At 46.6% G+C, this 26793-nt stretch overlaps 1 protein-coding gene across 1 annotated transcript; it reads right to left on the bottom strand.

Moving 5' to 3' along the window:
* Positions 1 to 6183: 6183 nt before the first annotated feature.
* Positions 6184 to 16850, bottom strand: LOC132580366 (collagen alpha-3(V) chain-like). The gene is made up of 7 exons (XM_060251117.1): positions 16775 to 16850; positions 15873 to 15935; positions 13413 to 13578; positions 10223 to 10329; positions 10005 to 10085; positions 7025 to 7213; positions 6184 to 6353 (listed from the first exon to the last, which is right to left on the bottom strand). The coding sequence occupies exons 3-7, from the start codon at positions 13540 to 13542 to the stop codon at positions 6204 to 6206; spliced, it is 657 nt and encodes a 218-aa protein (XP_060107100.1). The 5' UTR covers positions 13543 to 13578; positions 15873 to 15935; positions 16775 to 16850; the 3' UTR covers positions 6184 to 6203.
* Between the last annotated feature and the right edge of the window lie 9943 nt (positions 16851 to 26793).

Here is a 26793-nt window from a genome sequence, read left to right as displayed (position 1 = left end):
GAGCTGGTGCCCTCAGGTACCCTTTCATACACAAACATGACACACAGAAATACTGTCACTCATGCACAGACAAACAAGAAACCTACAGAAGCACATGTTTCTCCCTTTGCACACACACAGAACAATCCCCACCCCAATCCTGGCTATTGTCACTTACCACCTGATCGCTCCCTGGGGAATGGAGCGTGACAGAGTCAACCCAGGGTGGCTTCATCGTGCTGCTGTAGCTGCTTCCTGCCCTCCTCCTTTGCCAACTGTGGCACAATGCCAAGACCTCCCTGCTCTGAGGGGCAGTGGAGACAGAGGCCTCAGCAAGCAGCCCAGGAGGAGACAATGGCTAGGCTCGGCAATTTAAACATCTCTTCACATGGACATTGGTTTCCGAGTCTCTTCTTCCAGTCCACACGTCACGTAGAGAGCCAGTTTGGTGTAGCGGTTAAGTGTGCAGACTCTTATCTGGGAGAACCAGGTGTAATTCCCCACTCCTGCACTTGGGTCACCCATAGGTCTCACAGAGTCGTCCTTGAAAGGGCAGCTTCTGTGAGAGCTCTCTCAGCCCCAGCCACCTCACAGGGTGTCTGTTGTGGGGGAGGAAAGTAAAGGAGATTGTGAGCCGCTCTGAGATTCAGAGTGGAGGGTGGGATAAAAATCCAATATCGTTGTTGTCATCACCACCACCACCACATTATTATTATTCCTCCCCCCCCGCTCCTCGTTGGGATGTCAAATGTTAAATTTTACCTTTGGCAATAGAAATTTTAACTTTGGCAGTAGAAGATGGATCAACAACAGAAAGGTAAATGTTGAAGATGCAGGTTTTATAATGGGGGGGGGATTGGTTTACACATTTGAGGGGAGCGTCTTAAATTCAAGCTGTTTTCAGAAGGAGGTCTGCATATTGCTAACAGATGTTTTAACTTTGAGATACTTAATACTGTTATCTTTTTGTATTGGTAAGAGAGTTGCTTGAAGGAACAGGCTCTAAATCATAAGTCAAAATTATTGAGTGGCCAATTTGTTAATTGCTAAAAGCTGGATAAAAGATTAGCTATGAGGACCGTTTAGCCAAACCTGGCGACCATTTATTCAGCAGTGGAACAGAGTGAAACCAGAACAAAATGTCAGTCATCTTGAGGTCCATACAGTCAGAGAATTTTTGAGGTGTCTGGATAATTAAGCTATTTAATTGTGATTGTTAATTATGCACATGCTGATTTTTCTAATCAAAAGACAGAACAATGCACAAAATTGGTGCCAGGACTCTCCAGTAAACAGCAATTGCTTAAAATAATCTATTTTCTGAAACGCAGAGTAAGGAACAGATCAATATTGGAAGAACGGATTATGTTTGTTTGTCTTAACAAAAACATTCAGGGGATTCAGGGTCCACTTAATCTTCAGTTATTGTTAGCTATATCTTGTCCTCATATTGCTGTAATGTTTATAGGAAAATTCACCGAACACAAAGCAAAACAAATCCTTTCGCCTGACAAGGTTTCTCGTTACAGAATGTACACAATTTCTCAGCTCACGTTCTTTTTGTACGTACCATAACAGCAGAAAGACACTAATAATTTCATGGTTTCCCCCCTTCATGGAAACCTACATATTGCAGCCGATACCACAAATCTCACCCAAATGACATTCATCCTGAGTTCCTTGCCTCGAGCTCTCTTTCCTAAATATCACCAGCCTTTCTTGGATTGCTGCTTGAGTGACTCTTTACTGCTCTCTACTGGCTACGAAGTATATGACTGGCAAAACCCTGGAAGGGTTACATCAGTGCTTATTCTCGCGGCCCTTTCTTACACGCCCAAGGAAAAGCTGATTGCTGCCTTGCGGTCAGGGAACAATTTTTCTCCAGGCCAGTTTGGCCAAGGATCCTGGAGGGGTTTTCCATCTTCTGGGCATGGAACAGGGGTCACTCTGTGTGTGTGTAGACATCTGTGAATTGCCTGCATTGTGCAGGAAGTTAGAACTAGATGACTAGAAGTCCCTTCCAACTCTATGATTCTATGAAAACAGAGGAACCTCTTGGTGTGTACAGCAAGGGGATGTGGATAATAACTTGGCTTGGATCCTCAGCAGAACCGGCATCAGCACCAAGCGCTGGCAGAGGGCCCACCCCTGGCAGGAGACACTGGTGCAAGACTGAAGGCAGTAGAGGAAGTGGAGCTCAAGAGAATCATGCCCTGCTGTCCCATCCAACCCAGAGTCCCTTGCAACAGTGCTGGAACTCAGGACTGGATTAACAATTAGGCCAAGTAGGCACTGGCCTATGGGCCCTCACACCTTTAGGGGCCCTAGGCCGGCTCCACCCCCCCCCCCCATTTCCCCCCTGCTTGCAGTCCTCCCACCCTGCATGCGCAGCCAGCAACTGAGCCGCTCTGCCCGACTTGCCTGGTGCAGCTGCTGCTGGCATAGTCACCAAGTTTGCCTCTCTCTGCCTCTCCCCCGCAGCTTTGTCAAAGGGGCTTTTGAGAAGGTGCCTGCAGGCTGCAGTGGGGGCCGCGGATGGTGGGGGTGGGGTGATCTGACTCTGATAATTTGCGAGCCCCCCCCCCCCCCCCCCAAGATTCTGACTGCCTAGGGGCCTCCACAGGGTTTTAATCCGGCACTGCTGGGACTCTACCTTGATCTTTTTCAATCCACCTGCACTGATCAGGCTAAAAGAAGCATGAGGAAGTCACACTCTGCTCCCTCCAGTGCAGCCGCTGCGTGAACAGGGAGAGGAAGACAATGGGTGGTGAAGGTAATCACAATTGGGGTGGCTGGGTAAAATACAACCACAATTTGGGGAGAAAATTTAGGGTTGCCAGCTCCAAGTTGAGAAACTCCTGGGGATTTGGGGGCAGAACCTAGGGAAGGGTGGAGTTTGGAGAGGGATCTCAGCAGGATATGAAGCCTCCAAAGCAGCCATTTTCTCCAGGGAACTGGATTTGTCATCTAGAGAATGGCTGTAATTCCAGGATATCATCAGGCCTTGCCTGGAAGCTGGCAACCCTGGAAGAAATGGACCTACCTCTGGAGATGAGAACAGTCTGGGGGAGCTCATGACCATCATGTTCCTAAGGGCCTATTAACAACAACAACAACCCCCCCCCCCCCCCGCATCTCTAAAATGAGTCCAACCCTTGGAGTAAATTTAAGGCTGCTAGACCAGATTCTCCAGACTAGGGGATATCCAGTCAGCGAGGAGCTGAAAAGCCCAATGGCAATAGCCTTGGTTGGTGGCTTCACAAACCCAGGCCTTGAGAACAATCCTGCAGAACTCTTCCCATCCCTGCACTGACGTAACACCAGCTGTGAGCCCAACGCGAACACGCCAGGGCTCTCGAAAGCACCACCCACATCATTCCTTCGCACGGGGGAGCACCTGGATGCTTTGTTTCTTGGTAGCATAAACAAGAGCAGCGGGAGGTGGAGGAGAACTCCAGGAGCCTGGCTGGTTCACAAACCTAGAAAAACATGCCTCTGCGACTCCCTTAGAAAGACAAAAGAAAGAAAGAAGTCATCATTCTGGAAACTGCAATGGAATTGGAACCAGCTGTTCCCATAGTACAACACTGTCGGCGCTGATTTAAATTCTGCAGCCCTCCAGTGGGGGCACTGAGCATTGGCAGGTGTACCTAGGGAGCCACTCTAGGCCACAGATGGAAGAACACCAAGCCGGCCCTCCCGCAGCGTTATGGGATCAGCTGTGGCCCATGAAGAAAAAGAAGAAGACTGCAGATTTATACCCCGCCCTTCTCTCTGAATCAGAGACTCGGAGTGGCTTACAATCTCCTATATCTTCTCCCTCCACAACAGACACCCTATGAGGTGGGTGGGCCTGAGAGGGCTCTCACAGCAGCTGCCCTTTCAAGGACAACCTCTGCCAGAGCTATGGCTGACCCAAGGTTATTCCAGCAGCTGTAAGTGGAGGGGTGGGGAATCAAACCCAAATAAGAGTCTGCACACTTAACCACTACACCAAACTGGCTCTCTTCTCCCAGGCTGCTTCTGGGCAGCAGCCCCAGGCATCTATGCACTGTGCCCATGCACCTAGGTGGCCATCCTCCACTGCTGGGCCTGTGAGGGGTGGTAGCAACCCCAAGTGCCACCCAGCCATACCTTTGGACATGGGTGACTAGGTCATCCCTGTCCCCCCAAGCAATGCTATGTTGAAGCACCTGAGCAGGGCCTTCCTCCATGGCTGCTGTGGGATCCATGGAGGAGGCACAGTGGTTAGTTGCAGCCCCAGGAGGCTTGTGGTGCAGGGGAAGGAAGCAATTGGCTTAGAGTGGCAATAATCCTTCGGCCAGCTCTAAGTGTTGGAATCCCCCCTTTAATGAAAGCTGCTTTTTCTCCTGTTCTTTTCCAGTGGTGTATGTACATGCAAAGGAACCTCTGATATTACCTTGGCATTACCTGAAAGGAGAGGATCAGTCCAACCTTAAAGGGCAAACCTTAAAGGCAGACTAGATGCCCAAATCCAACCTCCTCAGTTATGTAAGCAACTTAAGCTGGGGTGTCAAACATGTGGCCCAAAGGCTGAATCAGGCTCCTGGAGGGCTCCTATCAGGCCCCCGAGCAACTGGCTGTCATCTGCTTCCTTCTCCCTCTTGCTTCCTTCTGCTTCACAGCTTGCTTTGCCAGGCTTGCTCGGTCGCACTGGAGCTACAGGGGAAAGCTTCTATTTTCTCTGTTGGCTAAGGCCTTGAGGAGGAAGGGGGGAGGGAGAGCTTGCTTGCAGAGCTACTGAACCAAGCCTCTCTTCCTTCTATTGGCTGAGGCTCCTCCCCCTCCTTTTCCCCTGGGGAAAGAAGGAATGAGCCAGAGCTTCCTTTGCCCAGTTCCCTGGATTGCACAGGAGAGATACAAAGAACGCACCTTTAGGATCGAGTGCTAATGTTTTAAGCATGTTTTACTTTAAGTTTTTTCTTTTAAAAAAAATTCTTTGAGTTTGTGCCCTTTATAAAATTTATATCTCTGCTACCTGGCATTACGTTTTATGACACACCTGGTCTCATTTATGTCAGATCCAGTCCTCATACCAAATGAGTTCAACATCCCTGCCTTACAGATCCACTATTGTGGTGCTCCGTTTCAGATAAAACATAGTATGTGAGTGGCTGAGTGAGAGAGACAGGGGGAGAGAGGGAGAGGGAGAGAGAGAGAACTGCAAAAATGCACCAAGGAATATCTGTGCAACTTGACTGAGTGCCTCCAAAGTGACTCACTGTTTTTAAAAAATGTACCTTCATTAGAGTACACAAATTTATTGTAGACAGAAGCTTGATGCCTTTAAGAGCTGCGCAGCAGGTGGAAATCAAGAGGCTCAGCTTTGCTTGTTGTTGTACCCCATGCTTCAAACAGTCTCACGTTCATTTATCTGTGGGGAAAGGGCTGCTGACAACGTCTCCAGCAAATGCTTGCAGTGCACTTTGGTTCATGAAGTATTAGAATGTAGCACACACCTCTCCTTGAATTTTCAGTCACCTCAAGGGAGAAGGCTTCCTAAAACATACCAATAACCATGGCTGCTCTCTTTCAAAAACACATTGACACCGTACAATGGCAGGCTACATGCCAGTCTGTGAACACACAGAGTTGCCTTATACCAAGTTGAATTATTAGTTTCCTTAGTCCAATATTGTCTACTTTGGCAAAGAGTCTCAGGTAGAGAAAGGTCTTTCTTCCACACCAGCTACCTCAAGTCTTTCAATTGCAGATACTGGGGGGTTAAACCTGGGACATCCCCAAAACCCCCCATGAATTGTGCCACTGAGCCCTGGCCCCCTCTCCAATCTATGAAATTTTCTCTTTCCTATCATCAAGAAATGACCTACAAATAGTTATAACGCAGCCATTAAATGCACAGCGCTTCTGTCCACCAGACAGAGAAGGTGACAGAACCTCACCAAAATAACATCATTGCTACTTAAATTAACACCTTTTATACATATATAATATACATATATTTCATAGAACAATGGATTTAAACAATAGCCTTGTAAACATAAACAGTATTTCTTCATCCTTCAAAAGGAAACATTTGTCCATAGTGTAATAAGGCTGGAGGCATGGAATTCATAAATAGGAAATGCAGGCTTCAGAAGCCAGCCAGAATTATAGTGTCACTTTGGCGTTCCGTTTCTTGAAGTTTTATTCCCCCCCCACCCCCCCAAAAAGGGGAAAAACAGATCAGGATACAAACAATCCTAGCTGAAGCAAACAGGGCCGACTGTGAACCCGAACTGATGGGAGGCGTCACCGTTGTGAAAGACAGCGAGATCACGCAGAGGCAAAAGGCCGAGATCCTCGGTTGAGAAACGGAATATGGTGTCTGTAATGGAGGATTCATTGTCCAGCTGAAACCAATGCACACATGCAGACGGATTACATGGGCTGGGGTGCTAATCAAACTGGCATCAGAACAGGGCTAGCAACGGGAACCTCTGGGTTCTTCCTGAAACCTCCCAACAAAAGAGGAAGTTCAGATACCATGGCTGGAAATTCTCTGGAGTTCCTAGCCCCTCTGCAGATTCCATGGCCAGCAAAACAGATTCTGTTGCTGCCACCTCTGCTGAAGGATCTCTACATCTATTGCAAAGTGCCAGAAAGGGAATGGATCCTATACCACTCACCCATCAATTTGGGGGATGCTGGATACAATGCACAGTTATCGTATTATTTCAGAACAGCCTTTTTTTGATGATATTGGATTTATATCCCACCCTATGCTCTGAATCTCAGAGTCTCAGAGCGGTCACAATCTCCCCTACCTTCCCCCATCCTCCCACAACAAATACCCGGTGAGGTAGGTGGGACTGAGAGAGCTCTGACAGCAGCTGCCTTTTAAAGGACAACTCCTGTGAAAACTATGGCTGACCCAAGGTCATTCCAGCAGGTAAAAGTGGAGGAGTGGGAAATCAAACCTGGTTCTCCCAGATAAGAGTCTGTGCACTTAACCACTCCACTACACCAAACTGGCTCTCTTTTTAGTCCCTCACCGGGGGCTTCCCTCTTTCCTATCTCTTACCATGCATCCCTGCAGTGTAGCCATGTAGCTCTGTTCCCTGGAGTCAGCAAGGAACTTGATTTCCTTTTCAAGCTGTGGTCTGGACCCATCAGGATGAGGTCTGCAGGAATAAGACACCTTCTGGGTGGCCAGGCTGCTGTGGAGCTTCAGGAAACGGAGCTGCACAGTGCTCAAGCCCTGGTACTCCAGCTGCAGCAGAAACAAGAGAGCCAGTGCTCAGCGAAACATAATGCAGAGCCACATGTGACACCCCCCTCCCAAGCCCTGTCTTTCTTAAAGGCATTGGCTTTAGTACCCTTCAGGCCTGCACCACTTCAGAATGCAGGTAGGGACACTGGAGATATTGTGGCTGAATAACGTAGCACACTCTTGACTTGCAGAAGGTCTCAAATTGAATCCCTGCCATCTCCATTTGAGTCTCCAACAACAATTGTTGGGAAAGACCTCTCTCTGTCTGGGATAATGGAGAACTTCTGCAAGCCAGAGTAGACAATACTGAGCCAGATGAACCAGTGGCATGAGAAAGCTCATCAGACTGAGAGTTTGAATGCTCACTCTTGTAAAAACCTGCCTGCTTCTAGAAAACTAGAATGCTAAAGAGAAAGAACACTAAGCCAGAACCCTTTACCCTACCAAGCTAGCTTTCTACAGGCAGGGAAAGCCTCATGCAATTCTCATTGGCATTCTGAACTGAAACAGAATAAAGAACTACACTACATGCACTTGCCAAACTTCTATATAGACTTTCAATTTTGTATATTATCAATTGCTTCTTTTTATTATTTAGAGGAGCCCCGTGGTACAGAGTGGTAAGCTGCAGTATTGCAGTCCAAGCTCTGCTCACGACCTGAGTTGGATCCTGGCAGAAGCTGGGTTCAGGTAGCCTGCTCAAGGTTGACTCAGCTTTCCATCCTTCTGAGGTTGGTAAAATGAGTACCCAGCTTGCTGGGGTAAAGTGTAGATGACCTGGGAAGGCAATGGCAAACCACTCTGTAAAAAGTCTGCCGTGAAAACATTGTGATGCAATGTCACCCCAGAGTCAAAAATGACTGCTGCTTGCACCTTTACCTTTTACTATTATTCAGACCAGTATTTCCCTTCATAATTTCCATTTCTGGCATTCCTAGTAAGGAGTGCAACTGGAGTGTTTTCCAGTTTCTGGTCCAAGTTATTTTTGCTTTAATTAGAAAACGGAATGCTTTTTATTCCTAGAAAGGTATTCAAACTTTTCGGATCTTCCATAGCAACAGCACTGAAACTCCAGTTCTTGACCTTTTCCTTAAATTGTGGGCCTCCCACCCCTACTGGATTCAGATCTACATTAGAACACATGTAGAAACAATGGAATAGTCATTTCAGTAGAGCACTTGCAATTTGCAGAAATTCTCGACATTCTTTCTTGGGCTTGCTCTCACAACAATCCCTCAAGGCAGGCTACTATTTCCCTTTGTGCAGGTGTGGAAACAAGACAACATGTCCAAAGTTGCAGAATATGCCTGTGGGATAGGTGGGTGGGTCTTCGGCCCCTCTCAGGAGCCCTCGCTCAAGTTTCTGTGCCCCAGGCCATGGATTCCAGAGATGATGCGGCAACTCTCTGTGGTCTTGCAAAGGGCTGAACTGCCCATCTTAGAAAGGGATTCAGCCTATGCATAACCCATACCTACTTAGCATCAGTGTAGCTGCTCGATCACATGCTCTCTTCCAGCCATACCCCAGGGCCCATCTCTGGTCCCAGAACTCAGAGGCTCTGTTTCCACACTGAGGCCCTACTCCAGGTCCGCCTGACTTGCTGGTCTGAACAGTTAGGAAGCTTGGCCTTTTCTTCCCTTGTTCGCTATGGATAATCTATAATATAGTGGGTTCTATGCATAGATGAGGCGAGGTGGTAGTGATAACAAGCTCTTTATTAGATACAGCATGGTATCTAATACAGCAATGGGGCCAACTATATACAACTCAGGGTCCCCGCGCCAGCGCATTATTGGTTCATTCAAACCAGCCGGGGGTCTCTGATTGGTGCAGGGCAGCAGGGATTTGGATCCTGCTGCCCATTGTTCCTGAGACCCCAAGCTCAGTTCGTATGGCTCCAATGAGCCAGGCAGGAACTCCTAAAATAGTCTTCACTTGAGTCCAGTACACATAATCTTTGCCTTTCCCTGCTTTCAGCTGGGCAGCCAGCCTGACAAAGGTAAATTCCTAATGCAGGTTCCCCAATACTTTTTTAAACAGCCTGACTATGGACCTCCAGAGGGACTGGTTAGCCACTGTGTGAGACAGGATGCTGGACTAGATGGACCACTGGTCTGATCCAGCAGGGCTCTTCTTTCAACGTTCTTTCTAAACTGTGGAGTCCTGTGAGCAAAAATTCTACTTTGTGAGCTACTGGCATTAAAGTTGTGAGCAACTGATTTGGCTGCTGCATAAATTAGTTTCCTCTGAACATATGAAGCTGCCTTATACTGAATCAGACCCTTGGTCCATCAAAGTCAGTATTGTCTACTCAGACTGGCAGTGGCTCTCCAGGGTCTCAAGCTGAGGTTTTTTCACACCTATTTGCCTGGACCCTTTTTTGGAGATGCCAGGGATTGAACCTGGGACCTTCTGCTTCCCAAGCAGAGGCTCTACCACTGAGCCACCGTCCCTCTGGTGTCATCCTTCCTGAGCTAAGACAAAAAGATGCGAGCCAGGGATTAAAAAACGGTGAGCTAGCTCACACTAACTCAGTTTAGAGGGAACACTGGTTGTAATCCCTCCCTTTGCCCCTGATCGGATGGAAGAGGTCATGTGATACATCTTACACCTCTTAACAGCTTTGGTCTTACAACTATTGGTTCAATACGACCTATCAGAAGAAGCTCTCTTAATTCTGGCTTCAGGACAGCAAACCTAGCCTGCCATGGCTACCTTTCATTTATTCTGCCCTCATCTCCCATCTGAAAATCTGTACTGGAAACCTCAGTGGGCTTATAAAGGTGTTTACCAGGAAGCCGCCAGGCAGGGAACTGAGCCACTGGAAGGTATCTTCTGAAGTGTATGCTTTCAGCCAAGCCTTGATGGGCACCTGGGTTGTTGAACACAAAGTTTTCATGTAAACCACCATTTCTTCCCCTCAGGATAGTTTATAAACACCAGCAAAAATTCCGCTGTTGAGCATGTTGACACAACCAGCCTTCTCCCGCACCCAACCACAACTCTTACCTGATTTTGCACAGGGGAAATACAGGTCTCTCCCCTGGCAGTGAAGTTACAGAATGCCAACAGAGAGTCTTGGGAACTGCCTTGGTTGGGGTCTATGTAATAATAGCCTGCAATGAAAGGGGGAAATTAAGTCCTCTTTAGGCCAAATTAGATATGGGTGGCATTTCCACATTTTTAAACCAGGCTCTGCCCTGGCGATGCAGAAAGAGGGGCAAGGTGGATCTAATTTTAGCAAGCAAAGGGATATACAGGGGTTTTTTTGTAGCAGGAACTCCTTTGCATATTAGGCTACACCCCCCTGATGTATCCAATCCTCCGAGAGCTTTCAGGCTTTTCTTACAGGGCCTACTGTAGACTCCAAGAGGAATGGTTACATCAGGGGGGTGTAGCCTAATATGCAAAGGAGTTCCTGCTACAAAAAACCCTCTGCAAGGAGGGGGCGCTAACTCCTTCCCTCACCTGCCTCATACCTCTCCTGTGCTGGAGGAGAGCCCAGTGGGGGGAAAGCCATTTGAAAGAGGGCCTGTGAGAGAAATGAGGGTCCCACACATCCCACACATGCACACTTTCACTGTTAAGACTGGAATCCCTCCTCTACTTGGGAAATAAATCCATTTGAACTGTTGTCCTGAAGGTATCAAGGGGAATGTCCCACCAGTCAGCTCTGGACAAAATAGAGAATTCACACACTAGGCTAGAGAAGAAAGCAGAGCCAAGTAGCACCTTCATTGGTCTTATAGGTGCTAGTTGACTCTGCTTTGTTCTACTGCTTCAGACCAACACAGCTGCCCACCTGGATCTAGGCTAGAGAATATCAGTGGTATTCTCTGTAACAACATTTTGTCACACTCAGATGTTCTGAGAAACCAGGAAGGGTATCTGGGGCCCTTTCCACACTTGGACTTCCACCCGGGTTTTCTCTGAATCCCTCCCCTATTTGGGAAATAAATCTGTTTGAACCGGTGACCTGAAGGACATCAGAGTGAATGTGCCACCAGTCAGCTTTGGACAAAATAGAGAATTGCAGGTACAAGAAAGCCTCTTCACACACTAGGCCAGAGAAGGTCAAGTGGTATTCCCTGTAATGACATCTTAGTCACACTCAGATGGTCAGAGAAACCAGGAAGGGTATCTGTGGCCCTTTCCACCCTTGGACCTCCACCTGGGTTTTCTCTGAGATTGGCTGTTTCACATTGACTTCCTCTGCCTTAACAAAAGAGTTGTGTCTGATACCTGTGCTGTGGAAGGTTCCAGAGCCCCTACAGATTCATTAAAAAATTGAGGTTTCAGAGGGTGGCCATCTTTGCAGTAGAAGAGATAAATTCGAGCCCAATAACACCTCAGGGGTCAACAAGATTATCAGGAGTCAACGCTACCTTCGTCAGAGACTGGCACCCCAGGGGAGCCCATGGCTGACCCCAGACTCTGGCTCCCCTGGGGTGCCAGAGACTTTCAGGAGTCAACGCTACCTTCGTCAGAGACTGTGGTTCATACTCAACTATGGCTGAATTCAGCAGCACATCTTCTATTTTTCACTCTCTCTTTAGAGATAATCTCTCACTAAGGTAGCAGGAGGTGTTGCTATAGTTACAAGCTTAAAGACAGTGCTTAAGACAGACCAATTTAGAGATGGCAAGATTCCCCAGCTGTGACAAAGATTTCTCCTCATTTTTCGGCGATGCTCGGCTCCTGCTCGATTATGGAATGATCTCTTGCAAACAGGACGAAACCGCACAGCCATTGGGTACCCAGAACATCTTTTTAGGGGTTGGCTCCCCACCTGGGGCCAGCGACAAAGACGCAGCCGCCACCATGCTGATTCTTCACACACCGCGCCAATACATATTTTTCACAAGTTTTGTCATACCGCAGTGCTCAAAGCCGCGGCAGCTGCACATGACCGCAGGGGTAGAGCGGACACACGCGGGGATTTTGAGCAGGTACAGATTGCCAAAGAATCTCATTAGCTGCTTATGGCCAAACTGGATGTGATTCTGAAGACCATCAGTTAGAGCCCCCTCCGGTTTTTAAGGTTAAAAGTCACTGCAGGTGGAGGGAGGAACTGAATCGATGATAAAGGAGGAGAGGTTTAATCAAAGCTGGTTCCCGGTTAGGGGCAGGGTTCTGGAAGAAATGAACTCCCTGAGCCTGCTTTCACACACGTGCCTCCAACCCACACAGCACATGTGCACACAGACACCCTCCCTGTTTGCCTTCCACAAGTGGAGGCCCACTGCTGGGTCCTCCATGATCCTTCAAGCCATGTTGGAATCAATGGGAGAGAGGGATGCCAGCTCTGGGTTGGGAAATACCTGGAGACTATGGGGGTGCAGCCTGAGGAGGATGGGGTTTGGGGAGGGGAGGGACTTCAGTGGGGAGGAATGCCATAGAGTCCACCTTCCCAAGCAGCCATTTTCTGCAGGGGAACCGATCTCTGCCATCTGGAGACCAAGACTGACTCCCCACTAGCCTTATGCTGCTCTCATGCTCCTCTTCTCCACGGGGCTTCCGTCAGATTTCACACTATTTGCCCCAGGGCCGCAACTCGCTTCGCCTTTTTTGTGCAGCAAATAGAAACCAATTTTTAGAGGATCTTGTTTGCTGCGTGAAAGAGGCAGAGTGAGTTGCAGCCCCAGGGCAGATAGTGTGAAATCCGACTGAAGCTCCGAGGAGAAGAGGAGAGTGAGAGTGGCATTAGGCTAGTGGGGAATCAGTCCAACTTCCATTCCAGAAAATCTCCAGACACCACCTGGAGACTGGCAACCCTAGGAGAAGCTTAGTCATGCTCTGCTCTTTCCTTGGGCATCCCCTCCTAGCCAGAAACAGGAGACTGCCCCGAAAGCCCCTGAGGATGATCTCCTATTTCCAGTTGGAATCAGTGCTTAGGGAAGGGGATAACAACATCTCCTTCTTGCCCTTTCCCTCCGTGGTCAGGGGCCGGTTCTGTCTGTTGAAAGTCTGGGGTCAGCCATGGGCTCCCCTGGGGTGCCAGCCTGCCAACTCCACTTCTTCTCTATTTTGTCACATGTTTCCCCTTGCGGGTCAACAACAGCAGCTGTGGACAGTCATTAGAAATTTAAACTCCAGTTTCACCTCCTCCCCCAGCACCACTACAGCTGTACTTCTGTTCCCAGAAATGTCACATGGAGTCTGACCAGGAAAAGGAGGGTCTGTTTTTTTTTTCTCCTACCATCGGGCAGGTCAGGCTGAGCCAGCAGAAGTTCCTTGCAAGAGGCAGCGGGGTAGTCTTTGGTGCCGTTCGGGGGATCCACCAAGAGCTTCAGTTCCCGGCTTAGACTATCCATTAGCATCCACACCATGCTGTAGTTCAGCTTGCTTGCAGAGTAAACCAGGTGCTACCAAAGGGGAAAGTTCACCATTAAAATGACATCTAAGTGATCGCTTTCCTCTGCCAGCAACGCCTCTGGTCTCAATGTGTAGGCTCATCTGCATGAAAGCATCGGCTACATTCAAGTGCCACAAACAAACCTAAGTTTGTTTGTGATGGAAACGAGACAGGAAGCCTTCAGATCTCCCTCCTGCAGCTCATGTATGGCAGGCAGATGGAGAAAACGGCTGCGTAGAGTATAGTTTGAACGTCACAATATCTATATTAGGCTCATGATGTCAAGACTTTGTACAGAGCCCAGAGATTTGGGACAGGGCTAAAAAGGGAATGAAAAGGGAGGAAACTGGGAAGCCAAAGGAGGAGGGCAGTGCAAAATTAAAGGGTAGGAACAGGGCAGGCGGTGTGAAGAGGTTCAGAGAGGCAAGGAAAATGAAATTGACATATTGACACAAAAAAAACAGATTCAGGTGGGTCTCTATTAGTTTTCAATGCTTGAATTAAGGTGTGGGAGGGCAGACCCTGGCCTTTCTGTAGTGATCCCTTAGCTCCTGTTGTTAGAAAGCTATCTGGAGGCAAAGGTAGTAAGATTTGGTTTCCTTAACTATGTTCAAAGATAGCAGCCTGAAGGGGGTACAGCTTGTTGATTTCATTCAGAGCCTTTCCCCTCATAATTAAAAGCATTTCTCCTCATAATTAAGAGCCTTTCTCCTCATAATTGGGCCACTAGGGGAAAAAATAGAACATTCCAGGGGTGGAATTCTAGCAGGAGCTCCTTTGCATATTAGGCCACACACCCCTGATGTAGCCAATCCTCCAAGAGCTTACAAAAAAGAGCCTTTTTGCCTCCCCTATTTTGACTTCCCTGAAAACCCCCTTGGTTTCTTCCCCTTTGCTCCTTCCTATTTGTCTTCCCACACCACCAACCTACCTTTAGCTGCTCCCATATTCAGCCTTCCCTCCCCCAGGTCACTTGACCCTAGGAAACCTTTGCAGTGCTGGCTGACAGGCGAGGCCCAGTTTTGTAGTGGGGAACCCACAAGGAATGGTAGCCCCGGCAGCCTCATCTTTCCTTGCTTTCTTCTCTCATTCCCACCACCAACCAACCCATCTTTCATCTGCCCCCTTCTTCAGCCACATGGATTATTTGTTTACTTCCTCTACATCTCTCCTTTCTCTGCAGTGAGGACCTTGCTTACATCATTTTCCACTTCTCCATTTTACCTGTGAGGGAGAATAGGCTGAAAGCATGTTTTTGGCATGAGCCCACCCACTGAGTTTTTACTACAGAGAAGAGATTCAAATATGGGTCTCCAATATCCTAGTCTGAAATCCTAAACACTACACCACACTGGCTTTTGTAGGGGGACTGCTATTGAATGGTAGCAAGCAGCCAGTACTGGGCAGGTAATGAAATTTTTCTGGTACCAAATTGCCCAGTGGTGACTACCAGGTGTGGCCCTGATGAGTCCTCCTCTTGAAGGCCAAAACAGTCCTGGTTAGGTTCCTTCCCCCTCCTACTCCTTCTACTGACAGAAACCAAGGCTTGAAGGATGGCAATATGACTGTGGTTGCCTAGCAATCTCCACAAGGGCCACTAAGAGGGATTTAATTTTTTCAAGCTACTAGCAGCACTTCTATTATTTAGGCGATTAATTTATTATTATTGTTATTGTTATTTTAAGATCTCAGATTTTTATGTAAACCTGGAGCTCTTTCAGGGTTGTAGAAAGATTATTCTTGGTTGTTCATAGGCCTAATCTTCCACTCTAAGAACCCACAGATGGGGCCACATTAAGAATTAGATATATTGATTTCCCACCACTGCATCTAAATGCAAACATGACCTTTTCATTTCTAACTCTGAGAGCAGACTTGAGGTGGAGAAAGCCGAAACTTCTTAATCCAGAAGTTTTCCTATTCATGTCAACATAAAAAGCTGATCTATAAATGCAGACTTTTTATTTTTCTCCTCGTAATATTAATGCAGGCTTTCAAATGGCCATTTGCCTAATCACCCACAGTGAGTGACATACTCATCCAGATAACCAGGTAAGGAAGTTTTTCCACACTGAGAGTTTCTTCTTTTTGTAGATGTACTGCAAATCATTAATTTAGGATGTATTTGGTGAGTTGGGCAAGGAAAAACGATCAGGATAGTGAATTGTGGACTGTGCACAGCTGATGAAAGTAAGGTGTATTAGAGTACACTTGAAACATCACATCAGCTGGAAGAACACAACTGCTTTACTAACCCAGCCCTATGATCTGTATGACCAGGCATGATCCATATGTCACACCTACCTTCAGTTCTTCCCGTGACACATTCAGCCAAGTACCAGGGGGGCCAGGAATGCCAGGTGTGCCCTAGAAATACAAGGAAGATTGATCTCCTGCCTTGGACCAACTGATGATCGACTCCATAATTGTCAGGCAGTTGTCTTTGCAACACTAAAATTTGGGGAATGGAGGTTCCAGAACAAGATTGACTTCTTACGTCCAAAGGCTCGCCATACCAGCTCTGAAACCTCACATCCTGTCTGCATTGATCTAATGAAACAAAAGAGATTTCTAGTCCTCAAGAAAGAAGCTTGCAACTAGCACAGCTAAGGGTTCAGAAATCAGAAAGGGCACTTGGATAGGTTTAAGCTGATCTAGGGATAAGGCTTCAATTATCTCATTCCATGCATCTCTCCTGCTGCAAAAACGTCTTGCTCACACTAACTCCATTCAGCTTTGGCCATCTAAAATCCCAGTCCTCCTGCTATTTTCACTTCTGTTCTGCTGCTCTTAAATGTGCAAGACACTAATGCTTGCCTTCAGATGTTCCCATTTTACACACCATATTTGAATCCAGATATGACTGAGCCAAAATGGGATAGGGAATGAATTTTTTCCAAACTATTTTTGCTCACAAGACTCTGCAGCTTAGAAGAAACGTTGGTTATCAGTATTTGTACATGCTTTGGTAACTGATTTACACTGCAATCTTACCGACAGCTACACCCTACTAAATCCATTGAACTCAATGGGTTTAGAAAGGTTTAACTCTGTTTAGGATTGAATAAAAACAGTTCTGTACCACTGAACAGGAACAGTTGCTCATACAAAAAAGAAGCTGCATGACTGCCACTTGTAATTTCTAGTCCTCATGGAGGAAAGCCTGGAAGTGCACAGTTAAAAAACCAAAGTAAAGCTTGACTCACTGGTAGGCCTGGCTTGCCTTTTGGTCCTGGGAGCCCTTCTAAGCCTTTGAGGCCCTGGCAAAAAAAAGAGAGAGGACAAAAGGATCACAAGATCCAAGGATGGCTGCTATGGCAGACCACTGGGGATTGCGATTACTATGTTTTAAATCGAAAATTAAGTAACCCTGCCCCACCAACAGAGCTGCTGCTCATACCCACCCCATCTGAGGCTCAGCCAGCCAGCTTCTGGTGGCAGCAGCAACTCCCCCCTGCCTCAAAAAAGGAGAGGGACAGCCCTTGCTTTGGCCCCAGTAGCAGGGGATGGGCATTCTGGATTTTTCATTGGCACTGCCACTGTGTATAGAAGTGGCACTTATAAGTTGCCATAATAGAGGACAATGCCTAGCCTTCACTGCTTGAGTCCCTTGACTAAGGTTTCCGGCATTAACCTTATATGTGTCACAGTGGCATTTTTATAGAAGTATTTTTCAGAGGCTTTTGTAGACATCTAGCCTCCCTTGCCTAAAACTGGGAGGAAAAGAGCTTTGGAGCAATGTTTTAACACCGACAAACACTCCACAACTAAGGCAAGCAGAAAGGTGAGTGTGTATATTTTTACACAAGTACACAATAAGGGCTGCCTCCCTAACTTTTTTGAGCCTGCAGGCACCTTTGGAATTTTGAGAGAGAGTGGTGAGCACCGTCACTCCAAAATGGCCACCACAGGTGACAGAGCCAAACCTAGAATGGCTGCCACATGAAACAAATGCCAATGCCTTCTTTCTCACTTTGCAAAACAATTTCAGAAATGGAATTAAAAAGAAATGAAGGAAAGCCCAAAGGTGAAGGGGAGAAACAGAAGACAGAATTAAAAAGAATTACAGGCAAGCCAGGGGGAGGGAAAAAGAGATTGGGAAATAACAAGAAGCCTGAAGGGAGAGTGGAACCACACTCATTTGAAGGAAAGCCCTCTTGATTCTCCAGTAGCAGCTGCTGCTGGTGTAGTTATGAAAAACTCTTTCATTTGAATGAGGAGAGCCAATCACAATGGCCCCACCCACTTTCTAGAAAGTTCAGTGAGCACCAGAAGTACTGGTGGGCATCATGGCACCCACAGACATCATACTGGGGCACCCTGACACACATACTGATCGATATAGAAGGAGAGTATGCATATGTATGAGGCAACCTATTTGGGAGAAAATTGTAGACTTTAGAAAATTATTTCAGGCTCAATTGCTGGAAGAGGTTAGGTTCTTGCGGGACCTTGCTCAGTTCCAGAAGGCCTGTATGACTGTTCTCTTCCAGCAAGCCTTCAGTCGACTGTAAGAGAATTCTGGAACAACTGTCATTCTGAGAATATGAGTAACATCTAATTTGTTAGCACCAACTGTATATTGTTTTAACTTACATTGTTTAATGGTTTTATTGATTTTATGATTGCAATCATAGTATACTATGATTTTGATGTAAGCCGCCCGCCACAGCAGGGAGGGTGTGGTATAAATTGAATTAAACATAACAATTACACATACATATATCGCACCAAGAGAGAGAGTGCAACTTACTTTTTGTCCAGAGGGCCCCTGAGGAGAAGGAAAAGAAGAAAATGCATTGTGAAAATAGAGACATGGCATGAAAGGGGAAAACCTCCTCCCCAGTGCCATGGCCCTGACCCATTTAATGCTCCCAAAGAACTTGTAACTTTATACGTTTCGCAGAATTCTTGGCACAGAATGCCTTTGTCATTTCGCATGCTTCTTTGTCCGTAAGTCACTAAAAGCATGGAGAAAAATCCAGCAATTTTATACTATGCAATTTTGTCATCTTCCTTAAGCCCATAAGGAAAAGCTTACCGGAATGCCAGGGGATCCAGCATATCCTTGTCTACCAGGGGGACCAATAGCACCCTGCAAATAAATGAGAGATACCTTACTGATATGGTCAGCTCCAGTGTTCTGGGGTCCCCAGTTGTGATACCTTTGTTATGACCCTGTGTCCTGTTTTCTTTCTCATCTGACCATATGTACATCTGGTCTCTAACTTCCTTAGCTGGATCCAGGGCTTTTTTTGTAGAAAAAGCTTAGCAGGAACTCATTTGCATATTAGGTCACACCCCCTGATGCCAAGCCAGTTGGAACTGTGTTCCTGGTCAAAAAAAGTCCTGGCTGGATCAAGCAGCTCCCACAGCAGTTTTTTCAAGCACCACAGGTCCCCTTTATCAGCCTTGGATTTGGGCAGCTGGCTGAGTCTTGCCAAGCACGATACCAACCATGCAAGTCAGCACCATGCTTTTATCTCCTTGTGGATGGCTCACTAGACAACTTATGTCTCTAGGTGTTATTCTGAGCAATTAACTAACAAATACCTCCTGGTAATATGTAATTTCCACTTATGACAGGCAAATGGACACAGGATGAGAAGAATGAGTGGGAAAGGGCAAGTCAGCTTGGTTAGCCTTTGCTCCACAATTATTTTTTTTTGCAAATATCTGAACTGGCTGGCTTGCTCTCTCCATGTCTGGGACATCTATGTTACATTCTTGCACACTTTCAGTGTTCAGAGAGAGCCAGTTTGGTGTAGTGGTTAAGTGTGCGGACTCTTATCTGGGAGAACCGGGTTTGATTCCCCACTCCTCCACTTGCACCTGCTAGCATGGCCTTGGGTCAGCCATAGCTCTGGCAGAGGTTGTCCTTGAAAGGGCAGCTGCTGTGAGAGCCCTCTCCAGCCCCACCCACCTCACAGGGTGTCTGTTGTGGGGGAGGACGGTAAAGGAGATTGTGAGCCGCTCTGAGACTCTTTGGAGTGGAGGGCGGGATATAAATCCAATATCATCATCATCATCATCATCATCATCATCATCATCATCATCATCATCATCTTCTTCTTCTTCTTCTTCTTCTTCTTCTTCTTCTTCTTCTTCTTCTTCTTCTTCTTCTTCTTCTTCTTCTTCTTCTTCTTCTTCTTCTTCTTCTTCTTCTTCTTCTTCTTCTTCTTCTTCTTCTTCTTCTTCTTCTTCAGTGTACGTTCTGCAGAATAGCTGCTGGGCAGATCAGTATCACCTTAGCCACTAGCTTGCAGCTACTCATCTTCTAGACAACTTTATAGATGGTGGAGGGAGGAAAAGAGAACAGAAAGAAGGGGCTCAGCGGCACAGTGCAAGTTTTGCATGCAAATAGCACCAGGATTTTGACCAGTTCCTAGCATCTCCAGCTAAAAATGGGCTCCAATAGCAAAGCAGAAGGGGGGAAAACCCCTCTCTCATCCTAAAACCTCAGAGAATACTGTCACAGGAGGACATAGTGGGCGCCAATGGATCATAGCTTAGTGGCAAAGATCATGCTTTTGCATGCAGAAGGCCAAAGGTTCTGAGCATCTCCAATTTCAAAGCATCTCAGGTAGCAAAACTGGGAAAGAGAGAGCTACTGCCTCTAAGAGTAAGCAGTAAGATTATATGAGTAAGATTATAAACCACCTTCCTATGTTTATTCAAGCACCTTACCTGTTCCCCCTTGGGTCCTGGCCTCCCAGGAACACCTACAGGTCCTTGCTTGCCCTGGAATTCACAAAAGGTGCTCAGTGATGATTATATGCTTAACAAAATAATTTGGAAATCAAACACATGCACATATCTCAGAGCTTGTTTCTTCAGATACTTTATTTGATAAAGTAAGCTCTGGTTCACAAAAGATTATGCTGTAATAGATTTCATAAGTGCTACTACTGGATTCCTGCCTTATTTTGCTGCTACAGATTAGCACAGCTCCCCATCTGGAACTACCTTAAAACCAATATCTCCTTGTGGACCGGGGTATCCTATGCTGCCTTTGTCACCCTAGAGGGGGGCAAAAGAAGGAGGAAAGTATTAATGGCTTCAAAGGTGATGGATAATTTTCATTGCATTTATAATATAACGGGTGCAACTTGTGGGAACTGATGCACAAACTGCTGAGAGAAGCTCAGCTGGAGAGAAGCTCAGCTGGAGGCAGATGGGACTCACCTTTCGTCCCTTGGGTCCCTTCTCTCCCTTCTCTCCCCTGAGTCCAGGAAGCCCCTGAAAATGGAAAATATGAGAAGCAACATTCACAGTGGTACTTTGTAACTAACCACACTCTAGCCCAGGGATGGCCAAACTTGCTTAATGTAAGAGTCACATAGAATAAATGTCAGATGTTTGAGAGCCGAAAGGGAAGGGAAAGGGAAAGGGAAGGAAGATGGGGAGAGACAGGTAGAAAGAAAGCAACTTTAACTTCAAATGCACTTTCCAAGCTGCCAGCTGGTTTGGCTTGGAGAAATTAAAGAGACAAATGCCTTCTCCAAGCTGGCTGAGAGGGTGATGGGGGCTTCAAGAGACACACAATATGCGTGAAAGAGCCACATGTGGCTCCCGAGCCACAGTTTGGCCCCCCGCTCTAGCCAAACCAGTAGCTGGCAAACTGTCCAAACAACTGCAGATTTTAGGCAACAAGCTGCCTTCCCAAAAGTCCATGGCAATGAGTCCTATAGTCTGACCGTATGCTTTGCAAAGCCAGCCACTAGAACTCATATAGATTCATGGAAAAGCCATGCCAGCCTCTCTATGCAGGGCAAGCAAAGGTTACCAGTTGCTTCATGGCAGCCTCTAGGTGGAAGGCTGATGAAGCAACACATTCAGGGACTCTGAAGACTATATAACCAAATGTATTCCATATTTGATTTAAATGCTTGAATCCGTATAGGTATCCCACACAAAAGTCAGGTCACAATTTCTGCCCCATAAACTTGCAATACCGAAGAAGTATGATGCCCATCATATTTATAATAAAATCTCTGAACAGCAGACAAATTAAGTATAATAAAATTATCAAGACCCATTGGCAATGAAGGTGCCAAGAATGGGAAGCAAACTGAGATAGTTAAATGAGCAAACTTGGCCCAAAGTGCCTGTCTGCTTAGCTTGGTTTTGGATTCTGCTTCTTCGTCATGTGAAAGCAGGGGTGGCCAAACTTGCTTAACAGAGGAGCCACAAAGAATAAATATCAGATGTCTGAGAGCCGCAAGACATGGATGTCAGATGTCTGAGAGCTGCAAGGGAGGGAGAGAGAGGTGTAAAGAAAGCAACTTGCATTCTATGCATTCTACAAGCTGCCAGCTAGCTTGGCTTGGAGAACTGATTTAAAGAGAGAAATGCCTTCTTCAAGCTGACCAATGGGGCACTGGAGGCTTGGAGAGCCACACAATATGTGTGAAAGAGCCACATGTGGCTCCCAAGTTTGCCCACCCCTGTGTTAGAGTAAAGGAATGTCAAGAACTGGGCTTACGTTTTTTCCCACCCTGAATTCCTTACAAATCTAGAAATATTTCTTTCCTGGAGTTAAGCAAAACAAATATGCAAACCAATGCCCAACTTGTAACAACAACAACAACAAAATCCTAAAATGATACAGACCACGTATCCTATACAAACTGCATCATTGTACATGGAGGCAAAAGAATACTGTACTGTTTGGGCTCTCATTCTGCAGTTTGCAGTCTCATAAACTGCTGTCAGCGTGCTCAATTTCATTATGATATAGTTATAGCAGAAGAAGGGCCTTTCTGCCTTTAGGTACGACCTGGAGCCTTTCTGAGTCTGGACATAACTTATCCAAATGAACCCTCTTAGGAATCAATACTTACATAAGGGCCTTGGGGTCCAGGGGAGCCTGTGAAGCCTTGCTCACCTGGGGAACCCTGCAAGGAAGAAGCAGAAAATTTAGGGGAACTTCTAGTATTTCTAGAACCGGGTTTGATTCCTCACTCCTCCACTGGCAGCTGCTGGAATGGCTTTGGGTCAACCATAGCTCTTGTAGGAGTTGTCCTTGAAAGGGCAGCTTCTGGGAGAGCTCTCTCAGCCCCACCTACCTCACAGGGTATCTGTTGTGGGAGGGATGGTAAAAGGAGATAGTGACTGCTCTTTGAGATTCGTAGTATAGGGTAGGATATAAATCCAATATCATCATCATCATCATAGAGTATAAGGAGGAGTAGGGCTCCCAGTGTAAACAAGATGCTGAGAGCATTAATCATTGCCTGGGAAATTCCTTCTGTCCTGCCAGCATCTCATTTACACTGGGCTCAATTGGGAGTCATATTTGTGAGGGTGGCAGAGGCCATTCCAACCCAAGATACCACTTGGCTTTGGGTCTCTTCCATGCCGGTACCCTCCTGGTTCCAGTAACTTTGCAGAAATGCTGGGGTGCCACATCTCCTGTTGGGAAGGTATTTCAGAGAGGCCTTCAGGGAGAGAGTCTTTGGCCTCTTCCAGGACTACAGCTGAGGCATGGCTAGGAAAGGAAGCAAGCCACTACTGGTTAGCCACTTTCTGCAAAGTAACTCACCCTGTTAAGCGATCTCTCACGTGACTACCCAGCCTGCCCAGTTTATATGGATGGCAAAGTAAAGACAAAGCAATGAGCAATTCAAATGCACTGTTTCCTCTCCCTCGGTAAACCTTGAGAAATACTGTTATTTAGCTTTTTCAGAATGATTAACCGGAATAGAGGAAGGCTGCATCAGATAACAGGTGGCAGGTTTGCCAAGTGTACACTTAGCACCATGCACAGCACAACCAAAGATATTGCAAAGGTTTTGATTGTAGTGCGCTACAGTGCGGTGAGGAAAAAGACTGCCATCCATCCTTCCACACTTGATCACTGACCCAGGGAAGCAGGGCAGGGGGAAGATTTTCCTCACATCTCATCAGGAAATGATTCATGGTGACTGCATCCAAGGGGATTTCCAGGCAAGAGACAAGCAGAGCTGGTTTGCCACTGCCTTCCCCTATGATCCTTGGTAGTCTCCCATCTAACATAAGAACATAAGAGAAGCCATGTTGGATCAGGCCAATGGCCCATCCAGCCCAACACTCTGTGTCACACAGTGGCCAAAACACACACACACATACACACACTGTGGCTAACAGCCACTGATGGACCTCTGCTCCATATTTTTATCCAATCCCCTCTTGAAGCTGGCTATGCTTGTAGCCGCCACCACCTCCTGTGGCAGTGAATTCCACATGTTAATCACTCTTTGGGTGAAGAAGTACTTCCTTTTATCCTTTTATCTAAATACTTGCCAGAGTAGACCCTGCTTAATTCCTGAGATCTGATGAATTCGAGCTAGCGTGGCATAGCATTTTAGCATTACTGTTTTTAATGATTTTGTGTAAGCCACCTTGGGAGTCTTCTAGCTGAGCGTGCAGCCTAGACACTGATTAAACAAATAGATCCAGATGACTGGATTACAAGGCAGTAACGTACACCAGTACTAGAGTGTTCCCTCTTTACGGTCCAGGAACGCCTAACAAGAAGAACAAGAGAACTTAAGAGGAGAATTACTGGATCAAATTAAAAAAAAAGAAATCCAACTAGTCCAGCTCTCTCCACCTCTTCCTGCGCTGCTTCTGAACATGGCTGTTTTATCCAGCCATCTTAGCTAACAGCCACTGATTGCATCTGCTGTTGTTAGTCTAATCCCCTTTTAAAGCCATCTACAAAGTAGCATTGGTCATGTTAACTGTGTCGTGGTGAGCGCCATGATTTAATTCTATATTGTATGAAGAATTGTCTACTCTGAATTTGTTACCTGCCAATTTTACTGGGTACTCCTGAGAGTTTTTATGGGAGACTGAAGCAAAAACAGAGAGGTTTGGCTTACCTTAGGGCCCTTGGATCCTCTTGGAAGTTTGAGTCCAGCTTTGCCCCGTTTGCCCTGGGAGGGGGGGGGGACAGGATTGAGAGGAAAGATGGCAACATCTAATTATTTCAAGGCTTTGGCCCCTTTCTTTGGGCCTACAGAAGAAGGAGTTGAACCTCAGATGAGTCAAAAGGACAAGACATTTTCTGATGGGTGTGGCAACTTTTGCTATTAGCTCTACCCCTGCGTACATCAGGCTCCACTCCCTCTGTTCCTTGGCTTACCATTTGATATTTCCTGCCCCAGCCACATGCTGCTTGTCCCAACACCACAGCCCAGCCTCCACGCTCCACCCTCTCATAGAACAGTACTCCTTTATACTGTTCCACAGAACAGGATTCCTTTATGCCAGTCCATACCCACTGCCTGAAGCACAGTAGGCCAGACACAGATTTAGCACCTTATCTGCAAGGGTTCCGTTAATTGCATCCTTCTGCCTTTCAGTAACTAGTCAATGATAATCTCTGCTTATCTTCTGCTGGTCTTATCTGCCTAGCAGTCACTTATGAGGAAGCAGGAGGTGGAGTGTGTTTTCTTACCCTTCTGCCAGGATTGCCAGGGAATCCTGGTCCCCCATCATGCCCACGTTGCCCCTAAGGAGGGAGAGACAAAAGGTGAAACGGATCCTGCTTCATGAGACATATAGGGCTGGCACTGAAGGAGTCTCATTTTGTTAACTTCAAATGTACATTTAACCCCTGAACAGGGAGCATAGGGAACGCCGAGTCATTACTGTCTCTTATGTCAGCCACTCTTCTAACTTTAAATCTAAAGACAGAGATTCAGAAACACAAGTTACTGGAATTTTTGTGAACCCCACTCCCCATGTTTAAACTGCAGCAGCAGCATCTGGGACAACGTTATGGGAGCCTCTCTTGTCCATCAACTCGATGGAAGCTTTCGCCTCTGCAGCGAAGTTTTCAGGGCTGACCAGCAAAGGTTCTGGAAGTTGAAGGGGTGATAGCAACCTGCATAGCTGGTCTCTACTAAGCTAGCAGTAGGGATGTGCACTTGGTATTTTCCAAGCCAAATTAATACCCCCAAAACACCTTATCAGAAAATCTAATTCAGCTGAATAAATATCCAAAAAATGCAAATTTATTGATCTGATTTGGGTACCAATCTTGTTGAGCCTGAATATAAGCCAATATTATTCGGCTTTTATTCAGGCTTAGCTTCACTCACTGAAGTGATGCAAGTTCACCCCCTTCTGGGTGAACACATGCCACTTCCAAGGTTCCTTGTGTGTGGCTTGGCCAAGCTGTGTGCATATCTCGCAGAGCTGTGCTGCTACAATGGCATGACTCTGTGAGTCAATAATTTAAACCAGGGGTGGCCAACAGTAGCTCTCCAGATGTTTTTTGCCTACAACTCCCATCAGCCCCAGCCAACATGGCCAACGGCTGGAGCTGATGGGAGTTCTAGGCAAAAAACATCTGGAGAGCTACCGTTGGCCACCCCTGATTTAAACTTTAAATACCTTCTATCTCTAAGTCACATTGCAGTGGTGGCATGCCTCAGCAAATGAAAGGAAGTATTTAAAGAGACCACAGTCTCTTTAAATGCCTTCTCTTTCTTCACTCGCTGAGGCGTGCCACTGCCAAGCCACAACTTGGGGAGGGAAGGTATCGCGTATCCATTGTACCCTACAAGGATGGTCCCCATAGGGTATAATATAGCTAAATATATCTGGCAATACTGATTATTTCCCAAATCTCAATATCATACCGATACTGGGATTCAGGAAATTCAGTATATACTAATATTTTTCAAGTTTAGTATGCCTGAACTTGAAAAATACCATTTTTTTCCATGCACACTACAAGTTGGCAGCAGTTATCAATATGTCAAAAGAAATGTTGCTGAGATATACAATTTCTAGAAAAAAAACCTTTCCCTTCTTGTTTAAACTGGGCAAAGAGCAATAACAGCAGATAAGATACCTTTTCTCCTTTGCGCCCTTTCTGACCATTCAGGCCTGGCAGCCCTTCAAGACCCTGAACCAAGAAGAGAGAAGAAATTCTTAGCAGGTTATGGCAGCAGTGAATTTCATGGTTAACACAGAAAGACTGATGCAGGAACTGGGCTTGCACACACATTAGGCCTAGAAAGCTATTTTTTGAAAAAAGCAGTAAAAACACTAGTGCTGACAAGCCCCTGGTCCAGGCGGGGGTTCCCCCACCCGGAAGGTTCCCAACCCGCCAGCACACATTGGACCAGCGGGGGGGACCTCCCCCTACGTCACTGGCATGATGATGTTACCCGGAAGTGACATCATCAAAATGGCGGTGCGCACATGGGGCCGCTCCAGGTGTTTCCGG

Source organism: Heteronotia binoei, chromosome 12 (genome assembly GCF_032191835.1).
Source record: "Heteronotia binoei isolate CCM8104 ecotype False Entrance Well chromosome 12, APGP_CSIRO_Hbin_v1, whole genome shotgun sequence".
Lineage (NCBI taxonomy): Eukaryota > Metazoa > Chordata > Lepidosauria > Squamata > Gekkonidae > Heteronotia > Heteronotia binoei.
Note: the sequence above shows the minus strand (reverse complement) of the source record. Positions and strands in the feature narration are given on the sequence as shown.